The 24,554-nt window shown below is 36.2% G+C and overlaps 1 protein-coding gene across 9 annotated transcripts; it reads right to left on the bottom strand.

Annotated features, from left to right (window-relative positions):
* Positions 1 to 545: 545 nt before the first annotated feature.
* On the bottom strand, positions 546 to 24,554 carry PPWD1 (peptidylprolyl isomerase domain and WD repeat containing 1). 9 transcript variants are annotated; one of them, XM_004058777.5, is made up of 12 exons: positions 24,327 to 24,542; positions 23,994 to 24,030; positions 20,173 to 20,275; positions 18,052 to 18,152; positions 17,786 to 17,906; positions 15,495 to 15,942; positions 11,013 to 11,203; positions 8,498 to 8,687; positions 4,894 to 5,075; positions 3,013 to 3,094; positions 1,933 to 2,115; positions 546 to 861 (listed from the first exon to the last, which is right to left on the bottom strand). In XM_004058777.5, exons 1-12 carry the CDS (start codon positions 24,396 to 24,398, stop codon positions 718 to 720), a joined length of 1,854 nt encoding a protein of 617 aa, XP_004058825.2. In that variant the 5' UTR covers positions 24,399 to 24,542; the 3' UTR covers positions 546 to 717. The 9 variants fall into 9 exon arrangements, with proteins under 9 accessions (XP_004058825.2, XP_004058824.1, XP_063556789.1 ...); XM_004058776.5 differs by lacking the exon at positions 23,994 to 24,030 and having other exon boundaries at positions 24,327 to 24,554; XM_063700719.1 differs by lacking the exons at positions 23,994 to 24,030; positions 24,327 to 24,542 and adding an exon at positions 22,852 to 23,004.

Raw genomic sequence — 24,554 nt, forward strand, 5'->3', positions numbered from 1 at the left:
AGATCCTAGTATTTTTTTCTTATAGGAGGGATCTGCACTTCTCTAAACATAAGGGCGGAGTATCTGGCATGTATTCAAAAAGTAAAGCACAGTTGTGTACCACTGTCATTATTTAATAGAGTTGTCATCGCACGGGATACCTTCTAAGACCTCCAGTGGATGCCTGAAACTTCAGATGATACTAAACCCCATATATATTGTTTTTTCATATATATATATGATAAAGTTTAATTTATAAATTAGGCGCAGTAAGAGATTAACAACAATAAAATAGAACAACTATAGCAGTATACTGTAATAAAAGTTAGTGAATGTGGTCTTGCTGTCTGAAAATATCTCACTGTATTGTACTCACCTATTTTTGGATCATGGTTGACAGTAGAAAGAAAACCATGGGAAAGGGGGTGGAGGAGAGTACCGTAATTATTTAATATTTAATTTGAGGCTGATTAGAAATTACCTATAATGAGTGCTGTTTGCCTGAGTTTAGTCCATTTCAATTTATCACCTCCCAGGATTAGAAATATTGCGAGAAAAGTCAAAGGTAATTTTTAAAAAATAGCCTTTAATAAAAAATACAAAAATACTGTATCTGTTAAACATGATCTGTATATTCAGCAAGTCCTAAGCTTCCTAATGTAAAATAATCTGTTTAATATTGTATTTTTATTTGCAAGTACATTATTTATTTGCAAGTACATTAAAACAAATCTTATTTTACTTGACAGTAATATTTATGATGCTGACATCCTCATAGGGCTTATCTGTTTTGGGATTGACTTTGACGTTGGAGATCCTCTGTACAACTTCCATTCCTTTAGTCACTCGTCCAAATACTGTATGCTTATTATCAAGCCAAGGCTGTGTTGGAGGACAAATGGAAAATCTTGGTAAACCCCAATTTCTTTAAATTATATCCTCTGGTTGAGCAAATTAAAGAGAATTTAAGTTTACGCTCCCCTTTAGCATATATTTAAAAAGAAGTACAGTAATTTCTCAGCAATAAAAATGTAGCAGCTTTTAAAAGTTATTTCCAGTGTATTAAAAAAAATAGAAGCATAGTATAATGTTTAATTAAATATCTGCATCTTTCAGACCAAAGGGAACTGGAAGATCTTCCCTAAAGGTAAGTTACTTCACATGGCTTACAGAATTGTGGCTAAGGCTTTAAAAGGTCTCTGGAGGACTCTTACCTGAACAGTTTATTCAGAGGCAGTTTGAAATAGTTTATGCAGCACATACTTTGGCATTAGACAGGTGGGAGTTCAAATGCTAGCTTGGCTACTTGACCTTTTGGCAAGTTAATCATGTCTCCCTGTTTCTTCATCTATTATTGAAAACTGGGGATACTGATAGTAGAAGTACTGTGAATACTACATAAAACTATGTGCCTGGCAGATGGTAGTTACATTTTTCCCTTCTTCATCACCTAGTGCTTAATTCCAAAACAAAAACTAGGTAATTTTTATAATTTTGTGTTATGGCATAGCAATAGAGCTAGGTTACCTTACACTGTATTTCATCAAATCTAATGTATTCTGATTTCAGAGATACTAAAATGTGGGGGAAATTGTCTCAAAATTGTGAATTCATATACTCTAATCTTTGTATTCTAAAGATGAGGAAATAGGCTCACAGAAGTGAAATAATTTATTTTAGGTTACATCATCAGTAGAGGCAGAGTTGAGATTGAAACTCAAGTATCTTGAATCGCAGTCCATTGTATTTCTTACTACAGTGGCAGTACTGTTTTACCAATTCTAAACTGATTAGTCACATAATTTTATATTCTCGATCATTTTCATATTTGTATTCTGGTAGATGATATAAATAATGCAGAAAATACAGAATAATGCAGCTCTTCTACTGAGTTCACTCTCTTACATCATAACCTATCAATCTGTAGTTTATAAACAATGATACTGTACTTACCGTTGGTACTACTGTTATGAAAAACTGGGATCCATTAGTATTTGATCCCGCGTTAGCCATGCTGAGTGTGTACGGCCTGTCATGTCGTAATGTTGAATGAAATTCATCTTCAAATTCTCCTCCCCATATGCTTTCTCCTCCCATACCAGTACCTGTTGGATCTCCAGTCTGAATCATAAAGCCCTTAACAGAAAGTACACAAAAACATTACACTGTCCTTTTCTATATATGTACGCTTTGAAGTTTTATTTCTGCCAAGAGTGCTTTGTATTCAGTGTAATATTAACTGTCACTATAAAGTGATTTGATTAAACCCTTACACTTAAATTTGGATGATGTATTTCCATTGCTCAACCACCACCTTGATTGAAACATAAATGCAAAGGTCGTCTTCTCATTTATAGACATGTTCTATCTTTCTCAATAACCTAAATAAAGCCAGTTAATACTATAAATTTTAGGATCTGTATGTTATGTTTTATATAATTGCCCTCCTCTTCTCCCCTCTCCCTTTCCCCAAATACTCTGGATTTCCTGGAAAGCCTTTTCGCTAATTCCTTTAGGACCCTGAGATCTGACTTTTCATCCTGCCGTTTCTGACCTGCCAGAAACCAAGCACTGTATCAGTGCCCCATCCACTTTATGGAAAGCTGCTCAACAAAATCCAGGGGCTGAGTTCTCTCTCCTCCTCTGGTATATTACAGGTTCTCACAGATCAGATGGCACTGTGGCTCCTCTATGATTGAAAAATCATATCTTCTAGATCTAGACCCTATCTAGCCACGACAAACAGGTTACCTAGGTTACTGATGTTATCTCAGCATGACCCTTTATTCATTATCTTACCCTTTAGCTGCTGACAAAATATTGCTTCAGTGTTTCTAATCATGCCACTATTCCTGTTGACTCTAGATGTTGATATTTATGACCATCCACTCCTCCTTTGGCTTCCATAGTGTATTTTTCCTGTTCCTTTCCACTAAACTGATAAGTGTGAGAGAAGAAGATTCCTTGCGCTTAAATCTCTTGCTATGTAATAATACAGTATTTCTTATATGACATGAAATTTATGTAACTTACCTTAATTATACGGTGAAATGTATGCCCATTATAATAACCATTTCTGCTGTGAACACAGAAGTTTTCCACTGTCTTAGGGCACCTATTAAGACATATGTTACAAATATGAAACCTATTCAGAGCATCTTAAAACAGTTTTCTTTGCAGTTCTGCTTCCTAATGATGTTTCCTTTCCATGTCTTCTGAATGTTTCAGAAGGACAGTTGTTTTTTTTTTTTTTCATAATCTCTAATCTCAGGACAAGCACGGAGGGTCATGTAAGTAGTATATTCTTATTGTTTAACTTAGTTATCTTTAGAACATGACTGCTTAACTAATATTTGAGTTTGACAGTATTAAAATTTCAAGGTCATTTAGCAGTCAAAAAAAAAATACAGCCACAGCACCTTAAAAATATGTTTTTTTCTTAAGAGACAAGGTCTCACTATATTGCCTAGGCTGATCTTGACTTTCTGGACTCAAGACATCCTCCTGCCTCAGCCTCCTAAAGCGCTGAGATTACAGGCCTGAGCCACTGCACCTGGCCCAATATCTTAAGTTAGTTTACTCCATATAGTATTATAGGTCTGCATGTAGTAGTATAGGTTAAGTTCCTGGGAAAGGTCATTTCCTTACAAAAGCATTGTTATGCTACAGCGACATACTCTTGGCCAAAACCTTAATCATAGAAATAACATCTAAATTTATTCAACTTTAAATGACAATCACACTCAGAGTACGAAGCTTTGTCAATAATATTAACTGAAAATTATGCAATTATTTCATATGGTTCATTACCATGTAATACTTCTAAGAGCTGGAAATGGACGAACCAAGAGAATCTTGTACCCAAGTACATCAGCAAACAAGGCCGAAGAGTACATGGGTTTTGAGCACTTAAAGTGAGACTGTCCAAGAGTCTAGAGCTGCCTAGTTATTTGTTGAGTACCAAGATATGGTATAAAACGTTCATATTCAAAATGTTAATAAATAAGAACTTTTAAGTAAAAGTGTTGTAAAAGATATCATTTTTTGGGTCAAGAATGGCCAGAGATACTCTACTGTATTTGACATTGTATGTTAATTTTACAGTCTTTTAAACTGTCCAGAAAACTGTTCACCTTTTTTTCAATTGAAGCCCTTACGGTTTTGTTGTAATTTGTTTTTGTAGAAACAGGGTCTCACTCTGTTGCCCAGGTTGGAGTGCAGTGGTTTGACCATAGCTAACTGCAGCCTCAAACTCCTGGGCTCAAGACATCTTTTGACCTCAGCCTCTAGCATAGCCAGGAATACAGGTGCGTGCCACCATGCCCAGCTAATTAAAAAAAAATTTTTTTAAGAGATAGGGTCTTGCCGTGTTGCTCGGGGTAGTCTCAAACTGCTGGCCTCCACTGATGTTCCTGTCTTAACCTCCTGAATAGCTGGGATTACAAGTGCGTGCCACTGCACCCAGCTTGTAGTTCACTTTTAAAACACAGAGTTACTGAAACTATAAAGAGATAGTAGGTATCTAGCAACTGTTGGTAAGGAAACATAATTATCTTTCTCTTAAGGATTTGCTTTGAGAGGAAAGCAAAGCAATCCACAAAAGCTAGAGTTCAGATGTGCTGTTAACAGTAACAGTGATACACATTTGTGTATCACTTTACAGTTTACACTCAGCACTTTCATAGCCAATACATTTTGTCCTCGTAATGAACCTATAAAGTATATATGCATAAAAATTTCCCATTTTCTACCGTAACACTTATCAGAAAGCTCAGGAATAGATGTTTTTTATCAAACATTTCTTCAAAATTCCTTAAGTCAAAGTAACGGGAATTTTAAGTTGCATGGTTTCTTCAGATATACACATTTACATTCTTAATTACATAAGCCAATAAACACAGTTGTTATACATACTCAACAGGAAAAAGTTTGGTGTGAATGTCTCCCATGCTGGTGTGGATAATGGCACTGTCCGAAACTCGTTTAGGTCCTTCAGCTTGAGTAGCTGCCATGACTTCTTCTTTAGAAGGTTTCTCATTAAAAACATCTCGATCAGAATCTGCACTTTTCGTATCTTCTGGTTCTCGTTTGGTAAACTCAAGGAGGAAAGTAAAAAGTGAGTCAACGAATTAAAGTTTTCATCTGGTAAAAATTTTATGAACAATAGAATTTCTAATGAAGTACTTAAGAAATGTAAGAATTCACATCAGAATCCTTATTTTAGGAATCACTTCCCATCACAGGATGTGTCAGGCAATTAAATTATTTTTACATTGTCTAATATGAAAAGGATCCACATAACATACTGAACACATTGATTTCAAATGGAACTTAATTTCTTTGGTTAGAAATTTTCTTGGGCAAACATTTAACATGAATAATTGTTTCATTTGTGGTAGCTCTCGACTTATGCCTTCTAGTAAGGCCTAACATGCCACCTGTTTGTTGCTCAGTTCATTATTTAGATTGTTTGGATTTGAATTCCAGTTCTGCGACTTTGGGGATGTGAATTCATTTCTTCTCTTCCCTCACTCATATATGATGATAACAGTACCTACCTTGCAATGAAGGTAGTTGTGAAGATTAAACGAATAGATATTAAGTCCTTGGAGAACAGTGCCTAATACATAGAGGGTACTATATACATATTAACAGTTGTTATTACTACTATGAGCAGGACCCCATGCTAGGTAGAATAAGGATTCACAAAAATGAATCTGAAATGGATCCTTAATTTTTTTTCACAGTCCCAACTGACCTAGAATCTAAACCCTGAAGCATAGGAGAATGCAAATTTTCAGTGAAGTTGTAGAAATCTCAGATCCTCAGGGTCTAGGAAGAATTGAGAAAAACCTTTCAGTTGTTAAAACTCTGGACTTCTCAAGGCCTGTTTATTTTACTTTAAGTAGAAATGCTCTCTCCTAAGCAACCTCTATCTGATGTAACTTAATTATGGGAACGTAAAGCTAGTGCCTCCATCCCTATCTTGCCTGTCATTCCTTGATCTGCTTGGATAGATTCCAAATAAACAACCAAGTTAGGATGCTATCACCTTAACATCCTATTCTCCAGTTTTCAAAGGAATGGCATGTCTGTTGTACTATTTGTTTATATGAATTTTTTAAAGTTATGACTTAGCTGATATATGGATTTGTAAAATCATACTTTTATTTCATGATGTTGGATCTGAAAAATTATCATGATTTAGCTCATATATGGATTTGTAAAATTATACTTTTATTTCATGTTGGATCTGAAAAATGGGACACAAAATTCATATATATGCATACCATTTTAGTTTTGCTTAAGAATATGTACTAGTAAGACTCAAAGAAAATTCATAACAATGTTAGCTGTATAAAGCTACAGTGAATGACTTATTTTGTTTCTCTATTTTTTCAAACTTTATAATGAATATATATACTTTAATCAACACACAAGTAAACTTGGAAAAGAAAAAATATAAGTTTTTTGAATAAAGTGGATGGAAAATTAGTGTATGTGTTTTTAGTGTATATCAAGAAATATCCTTTTTTGCCTGTTTTTGTTTAGCAATAGGGTCTTGCTCTGTCACCCAGGCTGAAGTGCAGTGGTGTGATCATAGCTCACTGCAACCTCGAATTCCTTGGCTCAAGAGATCCTACCACGTCAGCTTCCAGCATGGCTGAGAGCACATGTGCACACCACCATGCCTGGTTAGCTTCTTAAATTTTTTGTAGAGATGAGGTCTTGCTATGTTGCCCAGGCAGGTCTTGGTCCTGGGCTCAAATGATCTTTCTGCGTGGGCCCCCGCAAAGTGCTGTTTTTACAGGGATAAGCCACCATTCCTGGCCAACAATTATCTTTTATGGGTAATTTTTACTTCCTAACAAAGTTAAAGGTAAAACGATTAATTTTTTTCCTTCATATACTAATAAATTTTTAGTAACAATTTTGAAAGGTGTAAATGAAATTCTCATCTTAAAAGAATTTACCCATTTAGATGGAAGGTTGGTTGGGGTAGGGAAACTGCTATTTCATACATTTATCAAATGCTGTTAACCTTAATAGCATTACATCAGTTTACAATGTTTTGGAGGAATGAATGAATATACTATAATGCTATAGTCATTTCCTAACTTTCTGGATTTAACAGTGAAGAAGACATAGTGCCTGTATTTATGGATTTTATCTTCAGAAGAAGAGCACAGCGTCAGAGGCCAAAAAAATAAATTATTGATGTTCACACAAAAAGTGTGACACATCATATGACAGGGGAAGCATAAGAGAAACATAGCAGGCACATCTAACTCAGACTTGATGTTAAAAAGGGCTTCCAGGCTGGGTGCGGTGGCTCACGCCTGTAATTCCAGCACTTTGGGAGGCTGAGTCAGGTGGATTACCTGAGGTCAAGGGTTCGAGACCAGCCTGGCCAACATGGTGAAACCCTGTCACTACTAAAAATACAAAAATTAGCTGGATATGGTGGCATGCACCTATAATCCCAGCTACCCAGGAGACTGAGGCAGGCGAATTGCTGGAACCCAGGAGGCAGAGGCTGCAGTGAGCTGAAGTCACGTCACTGCACTCTAGCCTGGGCAACAGAGCAAGACGCCATCTCCAAAAAACAGAGGGGCTTCCAAACTGAAACTTGAAGTATGAGTTAGGAGTTGGAGAGAGGTGTGTGGCTGGCAGAATGAATAGCCTGTGCAAAGGCCCAGAGTTTAAAAAGCACACTCAACTACATGTGAACTTTCAGTATGGTTCGTGTAGCAAATGAATGAAAAATGAAGAAAGATAAAGCTACAGAAGTGAGGAGGGCCAGCCAGCATAGATAGCTGGGGCACCATTAAAGGGTATTAGGCAGAAAATAAGAGTCACGTTTGGGTCTTAAAAAGTTCTCTGATTCCATTGTGAAGGATAGAATGCAAGGGCATAGGTCTCTATACTTTTGATTTTCCTGCTTGGATGAACAAATAAAATTGTGCTACTCCTTCATGGCACGGTAGTTTGATTTTAACTATCTCAGTCTTAGTTAACATGCAAAGTACTTTTAGTTCTCCAGAGGAGAAAAAAAAAGTTCCATAGGAATATATAATTCCAAGGTAGCACCATTAAAATAAAAGTAAAAAGGTAAAAAAGGAAATGCATTTAGAGAAGGAAGCTGTGCTAATCTGGGGAAGATAAATTATATTCAAGAGTAAAGGCTGAAAAAATAAAAACACTTTTAAAATCCCACAGTGAAACTATTTTGGATGTAATTATGACTATAACCACTAACTTCCTACTATCTAAAACAACACAAATAGTTGTGGAAACGAGGTTGAAAAATTTCAAAACATGATGGAAAACAGTACAGAAATACTTAAAATCAACTTCTACTTTAAAATTCTACAATATTAATGTAAGATGGTATTCTGGTTGTTTAGGAAGTCTGCTATTAGTGCCAACATTCTCTTCAGTTGAAGGTACAAACAAAGAAAAGTCAAACCAAACTGGAAGGAACATTACCGTCTAATCTCCTAGTACTTATACATACCATATAAAATCTATTCTTTTTGAATGATGTACAGACTATTGTTGGGTCAGCTTGAATATTCTGAAGAACAGGATTTTCAGAAGCTTTCATCTCTATAGTAGTTGCAGCACGATGCTTTTTGGCTATCCCCTGGAACAAAGCCAATTGCATCACTCTAATATTTTCTTGTTTGCCTAAAATCCGCACACACCTAAAAATATAACAATGTTTTATACAACAGAATCACCTAAGTTAATTCCAATTATGACAACTTTACAGATAAAAGCTGGGAATCAACTATCTTATCTACGTACAAAATAACTAGTGAAAGATTTTTAAAAGTGTTTCTCTACCCCAAAAAAGGTATCAATTTAAACTGGTAGGCAGCTATAATTTTCAGGTTAAAAAACAGAAATGAGGCCAGGCACGGTGGCTCACACCTGTAATCCCAGCACTTTGGGAGGCCGAGGCAGGCAGATCACTTGAGGTCAGGAGTTCGAGACCAGCCTGGCCAACGTGGTGAAACCCCGTCGCCATTAAAAATACAAGAAATTGGTCAAGCATGGTGGCAGGCACCTGTAATCCCAACTACTAGGGAGGCTGAGACACAAGAATCACTTGAACTCAGGAGGCAGAGGTTGTGAGCCGAGATCGTGCCACTGCTCTCCAGCCTGGGTGACAGAACAAGACTCCATCTCAATAAACAACAACAACAACAAAAAACCAATCAAGAGAATGAAAAGTCACAGACTAGGAGAATGGCTCATAAAGGACTGTTATCCAAAATAAAGAACTTTTTTTTAAAAAAAATTATATATATATATGTGTGTGTGTGTGTATATATACATATATATCTGTATATACAGATATACATATATATATACATATATATAAAGAACTCTTAAAACACAACAATAAGAACACAACCCAATTAAAAAATGTCCCAAGGACCTTCACATATACTTCATCAAAGAGATATACAGATGGTAAATAGCATATGAAAAGATACTCCACCTCATATGTTGCCAGGGAAATCCACACTAAAACAAGATACCATTACACATCTATTAAAATGGCCCAAATCTGGAACACTGACAATACCAAATGGTGGCACAGATGTGGAATGACAGGAACACTCATTCATTGCTGGTGGGAATGCAAAAAGAGTATAGCCACTTCGAAAGGCAGTTTGGCTGTTTGTTACAAAACTAAACATTCTGTTACCATATGATCCAGCAATTGTGCTCCTTGGTATTTACCAAAAGGAGCTGAAATGACTACACAAACACCTGTACACAGATGTTTATAGCAAATTTTATACATAACTGCCAAAACTTGGAAGCAACCAAGATGTCTTTCAGTACGTGAATGGATAAACCGTGGTATATCCAGACAATGGAGTATTATTCAGTGCTAAAAAGAAATGAGCTATCAAGCTGTGGCAAGGCATGGAAGAAACTTAAATGCATATTACTGAAAGGAGCCAATCTGGACAGACTACATACTGTATGATTTTAGCTATATCACATTCTGGAAGAGGCAAAACTATGGAGATGGTGAAAAGATCAGTGGTTGAACAGTCAGAGCAGAGGATTTTGAAGGCAGTAAAACTACTCTATATGATAATATAATGGTGGATACATGCCATTATACATTTCTCCAAACCTATAGAATATACAACACCAAGGGTGAACCCTAATGTAAACTATGGACTCTGGGTGTCAATGTAGTTTCATCAATGGAACAAATGTACCACTCTGGTGGGGGATGTTGATAATGGGGAGGCTATGCATGTGTTGGGGCAGAGGGCATATGGAAAATCTCTGTATCTTCCTCTTAATTTTGCTGTGAACCTAAAGCTGTTCAAAAAAGTAAGGTCTATTAAAAACAATCAATCATTTGTTTATACAGTTTTAACCTATTCTTATTAAAATTCCATGTCTGTTAACTGTTCTGCAAAACTTCAAAGATTTTGTATTGCCAAGAACTACAATATAAATATGTTTATACATGGAAATGTACAGGACATTTTTTTCTCCTTAAAATATTAAGTTCTGTTCATTTACATTCAGTGAGAGTATCTGATTGTAGCTATTTTGTACTAAGACCAAATGGACTGTTTTCACAAAAAAGGCTTACTGTGGTTTCATGCATTTTAACTTTTGATTTTATGTCTAGCAGGAAGTAATGCTGAATTCTGTGGTTAAAATCTTTGGCAACATTTAACATGAACCAGGCTAATTTAAATCAATAAGCAAAAGACAGACAAACTTGTTAAAAAAAAAACACACAACAACTTGAAACTATGCATATCTTCTTTCCATTTCTTTTACAAACATGAGTGGAAACTTTCTACATAAGATTATAAACAACCAAGAGACCACAGAAAAATCCAGTCAAAACATTTGGTTAAGTTTAGACATTTGGGGCCATTCCACTTTTCTTGGAACAAACAATACTCCCACTGTTCCCATGATGGAGGAAATGGTCCCCCACAAACACATTTTTAAAAAACATACCTCATGTTAAAGCTTACCGGTTTGTCTCTACATTTATAACTTTAATGCCCAGCATTGTTCCATACAGCACGAAGTGTCCAGTTTCATCAAAAACTATATTAATTAATCTTACAGCATCAACCTTCTCCAACTCACGTTCTACAGCCATTCGTCGGCCAAATTCCATGTCTGGTAACTGTTGCCTCATCTGTTGCAGTTCAGTAAACATCTAGGAAATAACCATTTAGTAACAAAAACTCTATATACATATACCTATATCTATATCAACCCATCTATCTATATATGCAATGAGAATTTAAATAGAAGCAGAATACATATTAAGAGCCACTAACTGTTTGTACTTCTTAAGAGGGATTCTAAACAATATGAAATAGACATTAGTAAGTCCAATCACTAAAAAATAGTATTTCAGGCTGGGCATGGTGGCTTATGCCTCTAATCCCAGCATTTTGGGAGGCCAAGGCAGGTGGATCACCTGACATCAGTTCAAGAACAGCCTGGCCAACATGGTGAAACCCCATCTCCACTAAAAACATAAAAACTTAGCCGGGCATGGTGATGTGTGCCTATAATCCCAGCTACTCGGGAGGCTGGGGCAAGAGAATCGCTTGAACCTAGGAGGCAGACGCTGCAGTGAGCCGAAATTGCGCCACTGCACTCTGGCCTGGGGGACAGAGTGAGACTCCGTCTCAAAAAAAAAAAAAAAAAATTGTATTTCAAAATGGTAACTGGTTCTTCTAATTTAAAACAAAACCCGGTTGGTTAATAGAACTACTGCTTTCTCTACAGAATACATCTGCTGCCTTTTAAAAGTCACAGAGTAGCACTTTCCAATGAAATATAACACAAGCCACATAGGTAATTTTAAAGTGTCTAGTAGTTACATTAAACAAAGTAAAAAGAAAACAGGTGAATTTCATTTTAATGTTTGATTAAACTCAAAATATCCAGAATATCATCTCAACATTAACAATATAAAAAATTGAGATAACTTACATTCTTTTAAAAAAAATTAAGTCTTTGAAATCTTGTATTTTACACTTTCAGCATATCTCAGTTTGGACTAGCCATCTATCAAATGCTCAGTAGACACGTGGCTAGTGACTATTTATACTGGATAATGCAGCTATAGACTATGAGGTCCTTGAGCAAGGTTATGTGCCTGACATAACAAGCACTCAATTTTTGCTGAATGAATTCATCTCACTAATTTATAACAAATTCATAATATTTCAGAAAATGTTTCAAGTTATTCTGACACAGGGCAGTGAGATTACCATTAGGTACATGTGATTTAGTAGACATGACTATTTCTATGAGTGTCCTTTATAGTTTGGAAATTTGGTTTACTTTTCTTTTGATATTACACAAATTTCAAGATAGGCATCACATCTCAATAACTGTATTAACATATTATGAACCTTCCAAAAGATAGTAACGATCTTTACATTGTTTTCTACACAATCAGGGCATCAAACAGTAGCATTCAAAAATAGCTCTCCATTGCAGATGAAAATAAGCCAGACTTCTGTCCCATCTAATTCTATCCTTATTTCATGCTTATATTAACCATAATCTTGTGTTTTCTAGATAGGGTTAGAACTATATACAAAACTCAAAAAATCAAAATGAGGTATGTGTGTTAGGGTATAAGCACAACGTCAAGGTCTTACAGAACAGTTAAAAAGCCTAGTTGTTAGGTTTTCTTGTCTCTAGTCTCAAAGACAGAGAGACTGATACATATTACGCTGCTTATTCATGTGCCAGGAATAGCCTAGGATGCTGGACTACACATTTTGCAGGGAAGGGCTAATGATCATTTCTGCTGGAGAGAAGACTCAGTTTTTAAGGCATAAGGTCTGTAGGTGGTCATCTGTCCCTATATAAGTATTCCATAAATGTTATCCAACCTGGTAAGTACCTGATCAGAATCTTTTTCAGAGTGCTCTAGACTTCATAGCAGGGCTTCTGTGATATTCAACTGCATAGCCATATATAGTGACCCTGGTTAATAAATACTAAAAGATAATTTACACCATCCCATTCAATTTCTTTTCTGTTAAACTAGGATTCCGATTGGTTAGAAACTACCCTCCTCCACTACCACCTCCTCGAGATTCCAGTCATTTACTAGTCACTAGCACTGTAAGTAATTTAACTGATGGTTGGCTTTTTTGGCAAACTCTCATTCTGAATCTCCACTTCTGTTCTACTACTGACTTCCTGTCACCTCAGGCTAATCATTTAAGCAAATGTTGAAGACAACAATGAGCAAATAGAGTGGACTGAGCAGCTCAGAGTATGTGTGTTAAGAGATTTGTGTCCAGAGACTAGATTCTGAATATTTCTTTGCCTAAGGGATCTTGGAAAAGCTGCAAGTTAATAGAATTTTAAAATTATATTTAAATTGCAAGTCATATTTAGCTATCTGCCACCATTAAAGAAAGTATTACCGATAAATGTTTCTCCTTAAAAGCAGAGTGGAAAGCTATCTTCTTCCAACAAGAAAATCTGTCATGAGGATGATTTGGCTGGCAAACAGATCTTCACATTTGTCTGGAAATATATTACTTCAGACAGACAGAAAACCAACTCATTTATTACCACGTGCCACCAAATCAAGAGCGCCACTAGAAAGAGCTGACAGAATTTATGAAGAGCTTACAGCAGGGAATCCAATGCAAATTGGTCACTGCCAAGGACAAAAGAACTGACACTGTCATACAATAAACTTTGCTACAAAGGTTCAATCCAGACTCAGAGGATTCAGAGAACCACTTGATGGCAATAGTTGCAATCACAGAAACCACTTAACTGCATGGATTAAAAACTCTTATTCCACAACTACATGCTGTAACAAATTCTTGTTAGCAGTCTAACAAGTGATGGCTGGAGTCACTCTTTCAAAATATTTGAGTAATTCTGTGTGAGGTACTGTTCTCACTGCTGGAGATAGAATCATGAGTTAAAACAGATCACATAGGGCTTAGTCTACTGGAGGTGATACACATTAATCAAATAATATGACCATATCAAATGCTCTAAAAGAAAGAGTGATCTACAGTCACATTAAAAAAAACTCTGCTGGCTTGGCACGGTGCCTCACACCTGTAATCCCAGCACTTTGGGATGCCAAGGCAGGCAGATCACTTGAGGCCAGGAGTTCAAGACCAGCCTGGCTAACACGGTGAAACCCATCTGTACTAAAAAAAAAAACAAAAAACAAAACTCTACTAAAAAAAAAAAAACCCATCTCTACTAAAAAAAAAAAAAATATATATATATATATATATATATATATATATATATATATATATATATATTTATTAGCTAAGTGTGGTGGCACACGCCTATAGTCCCAGCTACTTGGGAAGCTGAGACAGGAGAATCGCTTGAACCCAGGGGGTGGAGGTTGCAGTGAGCTGGATCATGCCACTGCACTCCAGTGCAACTCTGTCTAAGAAAATAAATTAATTAAATAAAAAATAAAAAATAAAAAAACTGTGCAAGACAGGATGACTAGTGAAAGCCTTCCAGGGGAAGTGACTCTTCATTTGAAATTTGAAGTACCAGTTCAATAGGTAATGGAGAAATATGAGGAGGGAGGGAGGGCCTCACTCCAGGTGGAGGAAACAACTTATAAAAAGGTCCTGTGGTGGGAGGCAGGTTCAAGAAATAAAAAGAAGACCCAAATGGCAGAATAAGAGGCAGGGAGAAAGGTGACTTATGGTGTCACAACATGGTAAGCCATGACTCTGGTCTTGATCCCAAGAACAGAAGGAATTAACTGAAAAGTTCTAGGCAAAGGAATGACATGACCAGATATATGCTTGTAAAAGATGGCCCTGGGTGCAGAGTGGATATTAGGAAGAAGCCAGAATAAATACAGGTAGTAGGCCATGTAATAGGTCAGGCAAAAGAGCATGAACTATGGTTAGTGACAGCTGTGCTGAAAAGAAATTGGTGAATTTAAAGTATATTTGGAAAGCAAAATTGGCAGGACTCCAGTGAATTACATAGAAGGGTAAAAGAGTTAAGGATAACTCTTAGATTTCTGGTTTGAGCAACTAGATGGATACTGGCACCATTTATGAAGACAGGACAAGAGATAGCACCAGGTTTGCTTGTAATAGAAGGTTAGAGAAGTAAATTTAGAAGTAGTCATATGGACAGGAGTGAATAAAGAGTGAGAAGATAAGGGGTCCTAGAATGAGTTTTGAGGATCTTAACAGCTTGCAAGCAAAACAAAATCGTAAAAAACAAAATAACCACAAAAATAAGACAATAATTCACTTGAAAAACGCACATCATAAACCCCTAGAGAAGAGACTTTCAAAGAGCAATACTACAAGACAGAAACAGTTGAATATCTCTAATGTGCTAAGAAAAAAATAAGTCTATCTAAATGTCTATGTGTAGAAAAAAGATCTTTCAAGAAAAGGCATAAAATAAAGCATTTTTAGAAAAGTAAAGTACGGTTAAATTTAAATTACACTTACGCTTAGTGATTCATCAAAGACTCTCATGAGTTTTCCAGTTAAAAATCTGAAAATTCTAACTTTTCTATCAGAACCAATAGTAGCTATTTTCTTCCCATCTGGTGAAAAACATATGCTGGTTGGATAAGCCTTACACTTGGCAAATTCATATAAATCAGTGTCAGTTTTATATTCCCAGTTCACATTTTTGGGGAATTTATATTCATGAGGAGGCCCAGTCCAGTATTCAATCATCCCAGATTTGTCAGAAGACACTACTGCTTTGTAAACTGGGTTTAGCCGTATCTGAGTAAGAGGTGATGTATGGAGTTTGTCAAAAATATGAAGTGGCTGGTTATCTCCTCGGCCATCATAAATGAAAATTTTTCCTGTACTCTTTTCGGAAGCAGCAACTGAAGAAATTGCATCCCCTGGGCAATAGATCCACTCACACTGTCCAGGAAAATAGCTAAAATCGTAAAGAATTGAGAGGGAAAAAAAAAGGTCAGCACAACAAGCAAGCATTCCTCCCTATCCCACTACCAAAAATGTCTTGGCTGGTGATTTAGACAGTTTTGGATTCCTTGCTCAAAAGTAGCAGAGACACAGAATGGGGAGGAACAGCTAAGAATAGTTACTTATTTTTTCTCTTTCTGACCTCATCAGTATAATGATAGTTCTGAGGATCTGTCAAAACATAAGAAGAGAACTGCATATAGCAGCACACTCATTTCTCTTGGGCAGATAAGGAAACCTAATCAGATCTGGACCTCAAGATCTTCTGGGACATTGCTTTTTGGATCTCTGTACAACAGTCTATGTATAACTTACTTTAAAATAGATTAGCATGCAATAGTGTATTTTATAAATCCTTTCTTGAAATATTTAAATGGAATATTTTATTATGACAATACTTCAAAGAAAAACACTGTCCTAAAACATTCTCATTACTAACTAAATCTTGATATTAAAACTCAAAGCTTTAAACATTCTACCTGATGAACAAGGCATAACAGAATTCAGACTGATCTAATCAATTGTACTAAAACACTCAAAAATGAATGTTGTTTCCTTCAAAGTAGAGATTCAGAGAAGTGACACTATTATTCTAACCACAGTGCTGATGTTCAAAACCTTCCAGACCTCTTCTTCAAGAATTTCTATCAAAGTCTGAAATATACTCTTCCAAGTATTCTCAAAGGGCAAACGTTCAATATCTGTGAATGGAAAGCTTTGAGGAAACAAACCTGGGGAGTAGGACAGGTGATCAAGATACGTATGTTTGTGCCATTCTAACCATAAATAATGAGATTTATTTCCTTTAGTGGCTCATAAAGTCATAAACTGATTTTGAAGGAAATTCTAAGATGTGAAATTATTTGAATTGTGGGCATAATTCAGCCCACAGTTGCAATTCCATCAGTTGGAATTTCTAGAGACACGGTCTTCAGGAGGTAATTAAGGTTAATGAGCTCATAAGAGTCAGGGTGGGGTCCTAATCTGATGGGCTTGTAGCCTTATAAGAAGAAAAAAAGATCTCCCTTTCCTTCTTCCCTCTCCCTTCCTTCTTCCTCCAACCACGGGAGAACATAGGGAGAAGTAAGAAAGACAGCCCTCATCAGAAATCAAACCCTGATGGAACCTTGATCTTGGACTTTCCAGCCTCCAGAACTGTGAGAAAACAGATTTCTGTATTTAAGTCACCTAGTCTATGGTTTTTTTGTTATCGCATCCAAGCAGACTAAGGCGAGTCCCAAAACTTTCTGACACTGTTATGACTTTCAAGCTGACATTCATTTAGATGTGTATAAATTCAATATGTTATCTTAAAAAAGACATGCTTAAAACAAAGTATCAGTCTTAATCCTGTACAATCTAACCATAGTTTTAGTATCAATATATTCCAAAGTTTAAAGTCACCAATAAATAGCTTTAATTCCAAAAATGTGAATAAATCTTACAGGAACTCAATTCTATATTACTGAAATAAGTAAAGCAAGGAAGTTAACTGTAACTACCAGTAATTAGATATGACAAAGCTCCAGTAATATTACTAAGTAATGTCAATTTGGATATAAGGAATCCTTGTTATGATGCTGTTTAGAAATTTCTGTGATTGGTAACAAATCATAGCAGATGCTTCCAAACATTATAAGGCTTCACTGTATCTAATTTTCCCAAGCAAAACCCAAAAGCACATTTTATTTAAAGACATGGTAATATACTATTTAGAAATAACCTATTAAATGGTAAAGTCTGATTTACAAATTACTTCAATAAGTTAAAATATATATACTTTTAAAAAGACTCACCCAAGTTTCAGCATGTTGATCATGTCAAAGTTCACTACATCAAACACCTTCATTGCTTTATCATCACCCACAGAACAGAACAATGCTCCCTCAGAGCTAACTGCAATACTCTCAATAACTCCTATTTCAATAAATGAAATTAAAACATTCTAGTAAATACCAGTAAAATAAGTGTGCATGATTCAAAGAAAAAAAATTTTTTAAATTTAAACTTTAATTAGTATAGTTTAGGAAACAGCTACAAGAAAATGAGGTGCAATTCTTACCCAGGTGACTACGAAAATGTTTAACAAATTCAATTCCCTCTTCTATTTTTTTCCAGAACTTGACATGTCCATCATGACTGGCAGTAATAATAAAATCTGTTCTGCATATATGAAATGTTAAAAGTTAATTTCTAAAACAATCTATGAATTACTCAGTATTCCCAAAGCAATCATTCACTAAGAATCTGACTTGTGCATAATAGGTTTTTTTAAAAAAAAACCCTTCTTTAAGCAGACCACTATATTACAGAACACTGCAAATTTTGAAACTCCTTTCTGGATGTCAAAACAGTTACAGCTGTACTAATTTTAACCTCAAGAGCTAGGATCAGAATTGAACTAGAATTTGACATTAAAATAAAAATCTCACTAGGAATCACTACACTTTGGATTCCTTATTGCTAAAATTACCCTACAGACAGTCTTTTCACAAGAAAAACTATTTGTCAGTAGCTGATAAGTAAATCTAAACATATTACTTTCATACGCAACAAAATTCAACAAAAGTTTGTTTTATATCCTATACAAGGTATTTTGGTTACTTAAGTATCAAAAAGATTTTGTACAGAAGAATCTTTCCTATTAGGTATGTAAAAATAGAAATCATTTATGGAAACCCAGTATATGTCAGGTACTTTGTACATATTACCTTAGTTAATTTTACAGCAACTCTACGTATTTTTATCATGATTTTATAAGTAGGAAATAGTTTTAAAATGTTAAATGTACTTGCCTCAGGTCCATATAGCTAGAGTGGCTTTCAATCTACCACACCACAAAACCTATATTCTCTGTATTACCTTCCATTGTCTTGGGTTAAAAAAACAAAACAAAAATATTTGAGAAGAGAGTGACAGCAATGCTAATATGTATATATATGCTGTTTTACCACACTGAGAACTTGAGACTAGAAAAGGTGCTAATATTTGGTCAGAATTATCCTATTTTACATGAAATATAAATATTTTATTTAGATTTATATATGAAATTAAATTTGTCTTCAAGACATCAAGAATAGACTGATCTAAAAAAGCGTAAAGTAATCCACCTACTTCCCATACTCACTGCCAGTATCATCCAAGCCACCATATCTCATCCAGATTTCTATACCAGCTTCCTAACTTATCTCCTTGTATCCATTCTTGCCCTGTTTGAATCCATTCATCTCACCACAGCCAGGGTGGTCCTTTAATAAAAATAAATCTGATGATGTTACTCTCCTGCTCGCAGGTTCAAAACCCGTACAAGAAATAAAAAGTCTTCTAGGATTTAGCCCTTGCCTTTTAAATAGCAGCCTAATATGCTATCTAACCTCTCTAAACTTCAGTTTCGTCATCTCTAAAATGAAGAGCATGTACTAACTCGCAAGATTATTCTTATGATAAATAAGAAAATTTATGAAAAAGCCTTAACTTGATAGATAAAAAAAGAAAAAGCCTTAGCATAGTACCTGGGACATACTATAAGCTCAACAAACAGTAGAATATTACTACAGTTTGAGTATCCCTTATCCAAAATGTATCGGACCAGAAGTATTTTGGAGTTTCAATTTTTCAGATTTTAGAATATTTACATTATGCTTGCTGGTTGAACATCCCTAATCAGAAAATCTCAAATGCTCCAAAGAGCATTTTTTGAGCATCATGTCAGCACTCAAAAACTATTGGATTTTGGAGCATTTTAGATTTGGGGTGCTCAACTTGTACTATTATTATCCTTCTCCACGAACCTACTCATCTGTTTTGAAGGTCCTTTGCTATTCCTAGGGTATGTTAGCCCACATTTTCTCCACTGGTGCCAAAGAGGCCAGGTACCAATTACTCATATCTTAACTAATGTACCCTCTTCTTCAGGGAAGCTCAGACACTACCTGGTTCATTCCCCTCTTGGCATTTATCTCCAAAGACATACATATAAACCCAGGGGTTCTATCTTAGAGAATGCATTATTTGTACGATATAGGAAAGAACATGTCGGCCTTTATTTCAGAACTTAAGAAATTAAACAAAAATCTATAAAATCTTAAAATTATCTCTATAAATCTACCTCAAAATTGAAGCTTTTTTTTTTTTTTTAAATAAACTTCTCAGAACAAAGTAAAAAAAGATGTGATAGACTTACTTGGTGCATACCACATGGGTGATAACATCTCTATGCATGTAACTGCGCTCATACATGGATGCACTGGGGAGATTATCAAGATAGACTCTTTCAAACTCTAAGACTGAAGAAAAAAAAGTAAAGTATAAGATCTATTTTTAACAAATAAACCAAATACTATTTTGTATTTTCTTTATTTAAAATTGTCTACACTCTACTTGGTATTTTCTCCTGGATTTTAGTTTTTCTCAATTCACAATTAAAAAATCCAGTATGTTATCTCAGTTTTAACGTCTATTATTTCAGAGCACTGAATAGCGTCATTATTTAGTCAGTTACAACAGGTTCCCAGGTACTATATACATGCTAACTGTCCCCAGGACTTAAGAAATGAGTGGTTCTGGCTTAATGTGAATGTTCTATTAAAAAAAAAAAAAAAAGAAAAAAGAAAGAAAAAGAAAAAAAAAATTAAAAAGTTCCATGAAAATATCACAACCATCTTCCTAACATTGTAAACATAATTTAGTGCTAACTTAAAAGAGTCCAGTGGCCATCTGTAAGATGTCTCAATTAATATTTAAAGCACTGATTCTCTTTCAAGTTATTGACACTGTGTTTGAAACATTTAAACATGGTAAAATTCTTAGATTTTTACGCCTGAGAACATCCTAGGGAGTATCCAGTTGAATGTATCTCAAATTTTTTCCAACGGCAAAACCTGGAAAAAATCCACCTGAAAGAGTAGTAATCTGAGGAATGTCAGGAAATACTGATTTATTATATGAGGTATCAACAATTTTACTAGCAAAAAAAAAAAAGAAAGAAAGGGATGGAGGGAATGAGGGAGGGAAGTAAGGAAGGAAAGAAGAAGGGAGGGAAAGAAAGAGGAAAGGAGGGAGGGAGAGAAGAAGGAATGGAAGGAAGGGAAAGAAGGGAAGGAAGGAGGGAAGGAGGGGAGGGGAGAATTATATGTATCCCAAATAAAATAACTGAACGATGGCCAACCGTGCCTAAAAAAAGTTGCTAAATTAAACATGACGAGCTGTTTCAGGCTTGTGTCTGATAAACTACTTTTCCCTTCATTTTTAGGAACAGAACCCCCATTTATATATGGGCATATTGATGTCCAGATATAACATGACCTTTCTCACTTTCCCCTGGAGTGAGGTTTAACCATATGCTAATGAGTAAAAGTGGAAATGTTTTGTCACAGGAAGTCTTGAAAAAGTGTGCCCTTCTTCCTTTCCTCAATCCTATAGCTTGGAACTGGGATATGACTGCTGTAATCTTAATAATCATTCAGAGAAATGAAGATGAGGGCTGTACCTTAGTTATGTTAGGGCAGAAAGCTGGAGAGAGCCTAGGAACTTCTGGAGCCTCCACACCAATCCTGGACTGCCTGCCTGTCTTGGTACTTCTACACATAAAAGAAGTACAGCTCTATCTCTTCAACATCGTTATTTTGGGTTTTTCTGTAGTATGTAGATAAACTTAATCCTATCTGATCCAGATTCCTTTTTCTGTGTGATAGTTCACTTGCGGACAAATACTTATTAAGAACAAAATACGTTCTAGGTCACATGGGCATAAAGAAGAGTAAAACACAGTTCCTGTCCTGAAGAGATACAGTGCTATATAATCATGTCTTTCTGAAAATATATACAACAGTCCAATGTCCAAAGAACATGTTAAAGGGGGTGACTCCATTTCTAGAAAGCTGAAATTGTTAAATACTTGTCCATTTGGACAAAATTTTAAATATTTTTGTAACGTTCCATGTATGTTTTTTAGTTTCAATTTTTTTCTTCAAACTGAATAAACTATTGGCTTTTTTTTTTTTTTTTTTTGAGACGGAGTCTTGCTCTGTTGCCCATGCTGAAGTACAGTGGCACAATCTCAGCTCACTGCAACCTCTGCCTCCTGGGTTCAAGTGATTCTCCTGCCTCAGCCTCCTGAATAGCTGAGATTATAGGTGTGGGCCACCACGCCCGGCTAATTTTTTTGTATTTTTAGTAGAGACTGGCGGGGTTTCACCATGTTGGTCAGGCTGGTCTAGAACTCCTGACCTGATGATCTGCCCGCCTCAGCCTCCCAAAGTGCCAGGATTACAGGCATCAGCCACCACACCCGGCCAACTACTGGCTGTCTTAAAACAATAAATAACTGATTAAGAGGAAAGATTTTCACACCTACTAATTTATATCTGTCTCTGTTATATTAAGTTTATAAGACACTTGTCTGGTAACACTAATATCAGCATTTCGATATTTCTGGATTTTTACATTTCTCCTTACTCGTTTAATTAAAAAAGAACTTGCAAAAATATTCATATGCAACAAAATAGCTAAAGACCAGCATAAAAGCTTTAATATTCAGTCATTAAATACTTAGGCAAAGCACTGTACACCAAGCAATGAAACAAAAAAGGCGTGATTCTGGTTCTTACTTGTTTACAGTCTTAGCAGTGGAGAGAAACATGTGATTCATCAATCACACGAATAAATATATAATTAGAAACTGCGGCAAGTGCCATAAATAAAATGGTTACTATGGAAACATTTAATAAGAGGACCAGGAAGTAAAAATAATAATGCACTGTTAAGGGTGTCAATATACAACGTTCAAAAAAACAGCTTCTTCAAAATTTGGATACATAAAATTTGAAGGCTACCTGTAAATTCAGTATTGATAGATAACTACCTCAGAGTTATGATCAAAGTGCTTCAGAAATCCAGTCCAGACTGGAGAAGTCACAGGCTTCCCAGAGAAGATGATAGCTAAGTGCTAAAGGTTGACCAAAAGTCAGTTCAGTGGAAGAGTTGAGGGAAATTATTCCCGGTAGAAACATCATACCTGGGTAGGAATCCAGAGGAAAAAAAAGTACAAGACCGATTCTCGAGTGATTTTAGAATGGGTGGAGTACAAAGTAAGGGGTTGGGAGAGGAAGATAATGGAAGATGCACTAAGAAGGTAAGGAGAGATCACATCACAAAGGGCTTTATATGCCATGTTAGGGAGTTTGGGCTTTAATGAAAATAATGAGCCGGGCGCCGTGGCTCATGCCTGTAATCCCAGCACTTTGAGAGGCCGAGGCAGGCAGATCACGAGGTCAAGAAATCAAGACCATCCTGGCCAACATGGTGAAACCCCGTTCCTACTAAAAATACAAAAATTAGCTGGGCGTGCGGGCGTGCGCCTGTAGCCCCAGCTACTCGGGAGGCTGAGGCAGGAGAATCGCTTGAACCCCGGAGACGCAGGTTGCGGTGAGCCGAGATAGCGCCACTGCATGCGCTCCAGCCTGGGCGACAGAGCGAGACTCCGTCTCAAAAAAAAAAAAAAAAAAAAAAAAAAAAAAGAGAGAGAGAGAGAAAATAATGACAAATCATTGAAGAGTTTTTTAAGGGAAAGTGCTAAAGTACGATTTGAGCTTAGACCACATTTAAAATGTCTTAAATACTTAAGGAAAACATTTCACAGAAAAACAAGATAACAAAACAACAAAGACAAGAAAACTTAATCTACCCCTTTTCCCACCCCTTTTATTTGATAATAATTTGTGATTATTCCTCGTTAGTGACAAAATGCCTCAGCCCATCGTATCAAGGGCGTGATTTCAAAACCACAGACTTAGGGTTTTGGATGAAAACAAATCTGTGATCTACGAAGCTTACGTTACTTTCCCTAGATGCGAAAATTTATTAGTGGAAGTGTCAGAGTTGAAATTATCTTTACCTACCATGATTCGAAATAAGCACCGCCTTCCTCTCGCGCCCCAACACATTAATACATTAACACCACTCCTGAACTAAAGCCTTAAAGAGAACTGGCACCCTTTTGCATACCTAAATAAGAGTTCGAAATTCCAACTTCGTGTGGCTGCTGTGGGGAGTAAATGAGAGGAACCAAACACATAAAAATAGGAAAATGTTAGTTTTAGCATCTGTCATAACAAATCAATGATCAAAAGTGTTAGATATTATCAAAAAGACGTTGTACTACGCTTAAATCACTATTTCGTTAAGACATGCAAGTACGGAGTAGCCAGAAGTGAGAGGACGGCCCTCTATTCTGAGGGCACAAAACTCCACACATCATCCCTTTTCAGATCTGGCTTGAACCCTCCTACTCAGCGGACGCAGCACTCCAATTCGTCCCGGTACTATGTCTACAGCTACCTTTCCTCTTCTTGGCCAGTGTTGCCTCCACAGGTAAAGGTCCAACCCAGCGCTCTTCGTTCTCCTCATCATTCTCCTGGGACACCGCCACTGCTACTGCCAGCTCTCTCTCGCTGAGTTCTGTTTTTTCCGGTTCCTCCGGGTCCCGGCGCCTTCTACGTCTCTGCTGAAAATCGCTACCACTTTCCGCCGCCATGTTGTTCGCATCGTCAGAAAAGGCGCGACACA

Source organism: Gorilla gorilla, chromosome 19, assembly GCF_029281585.2.
Source record: "Gorilla gorilla gorilla isolate KB3781 chromosome 19, NHGRI_mGorGor1-v2.1_pri, whole genome shotgun sequence".
Taxonomy (NCBI): Eukaryota; Metazoa; Chordata; class Mammalia; order Primates; family Hominidae; genus Gorilla; species Gorilla gorilla.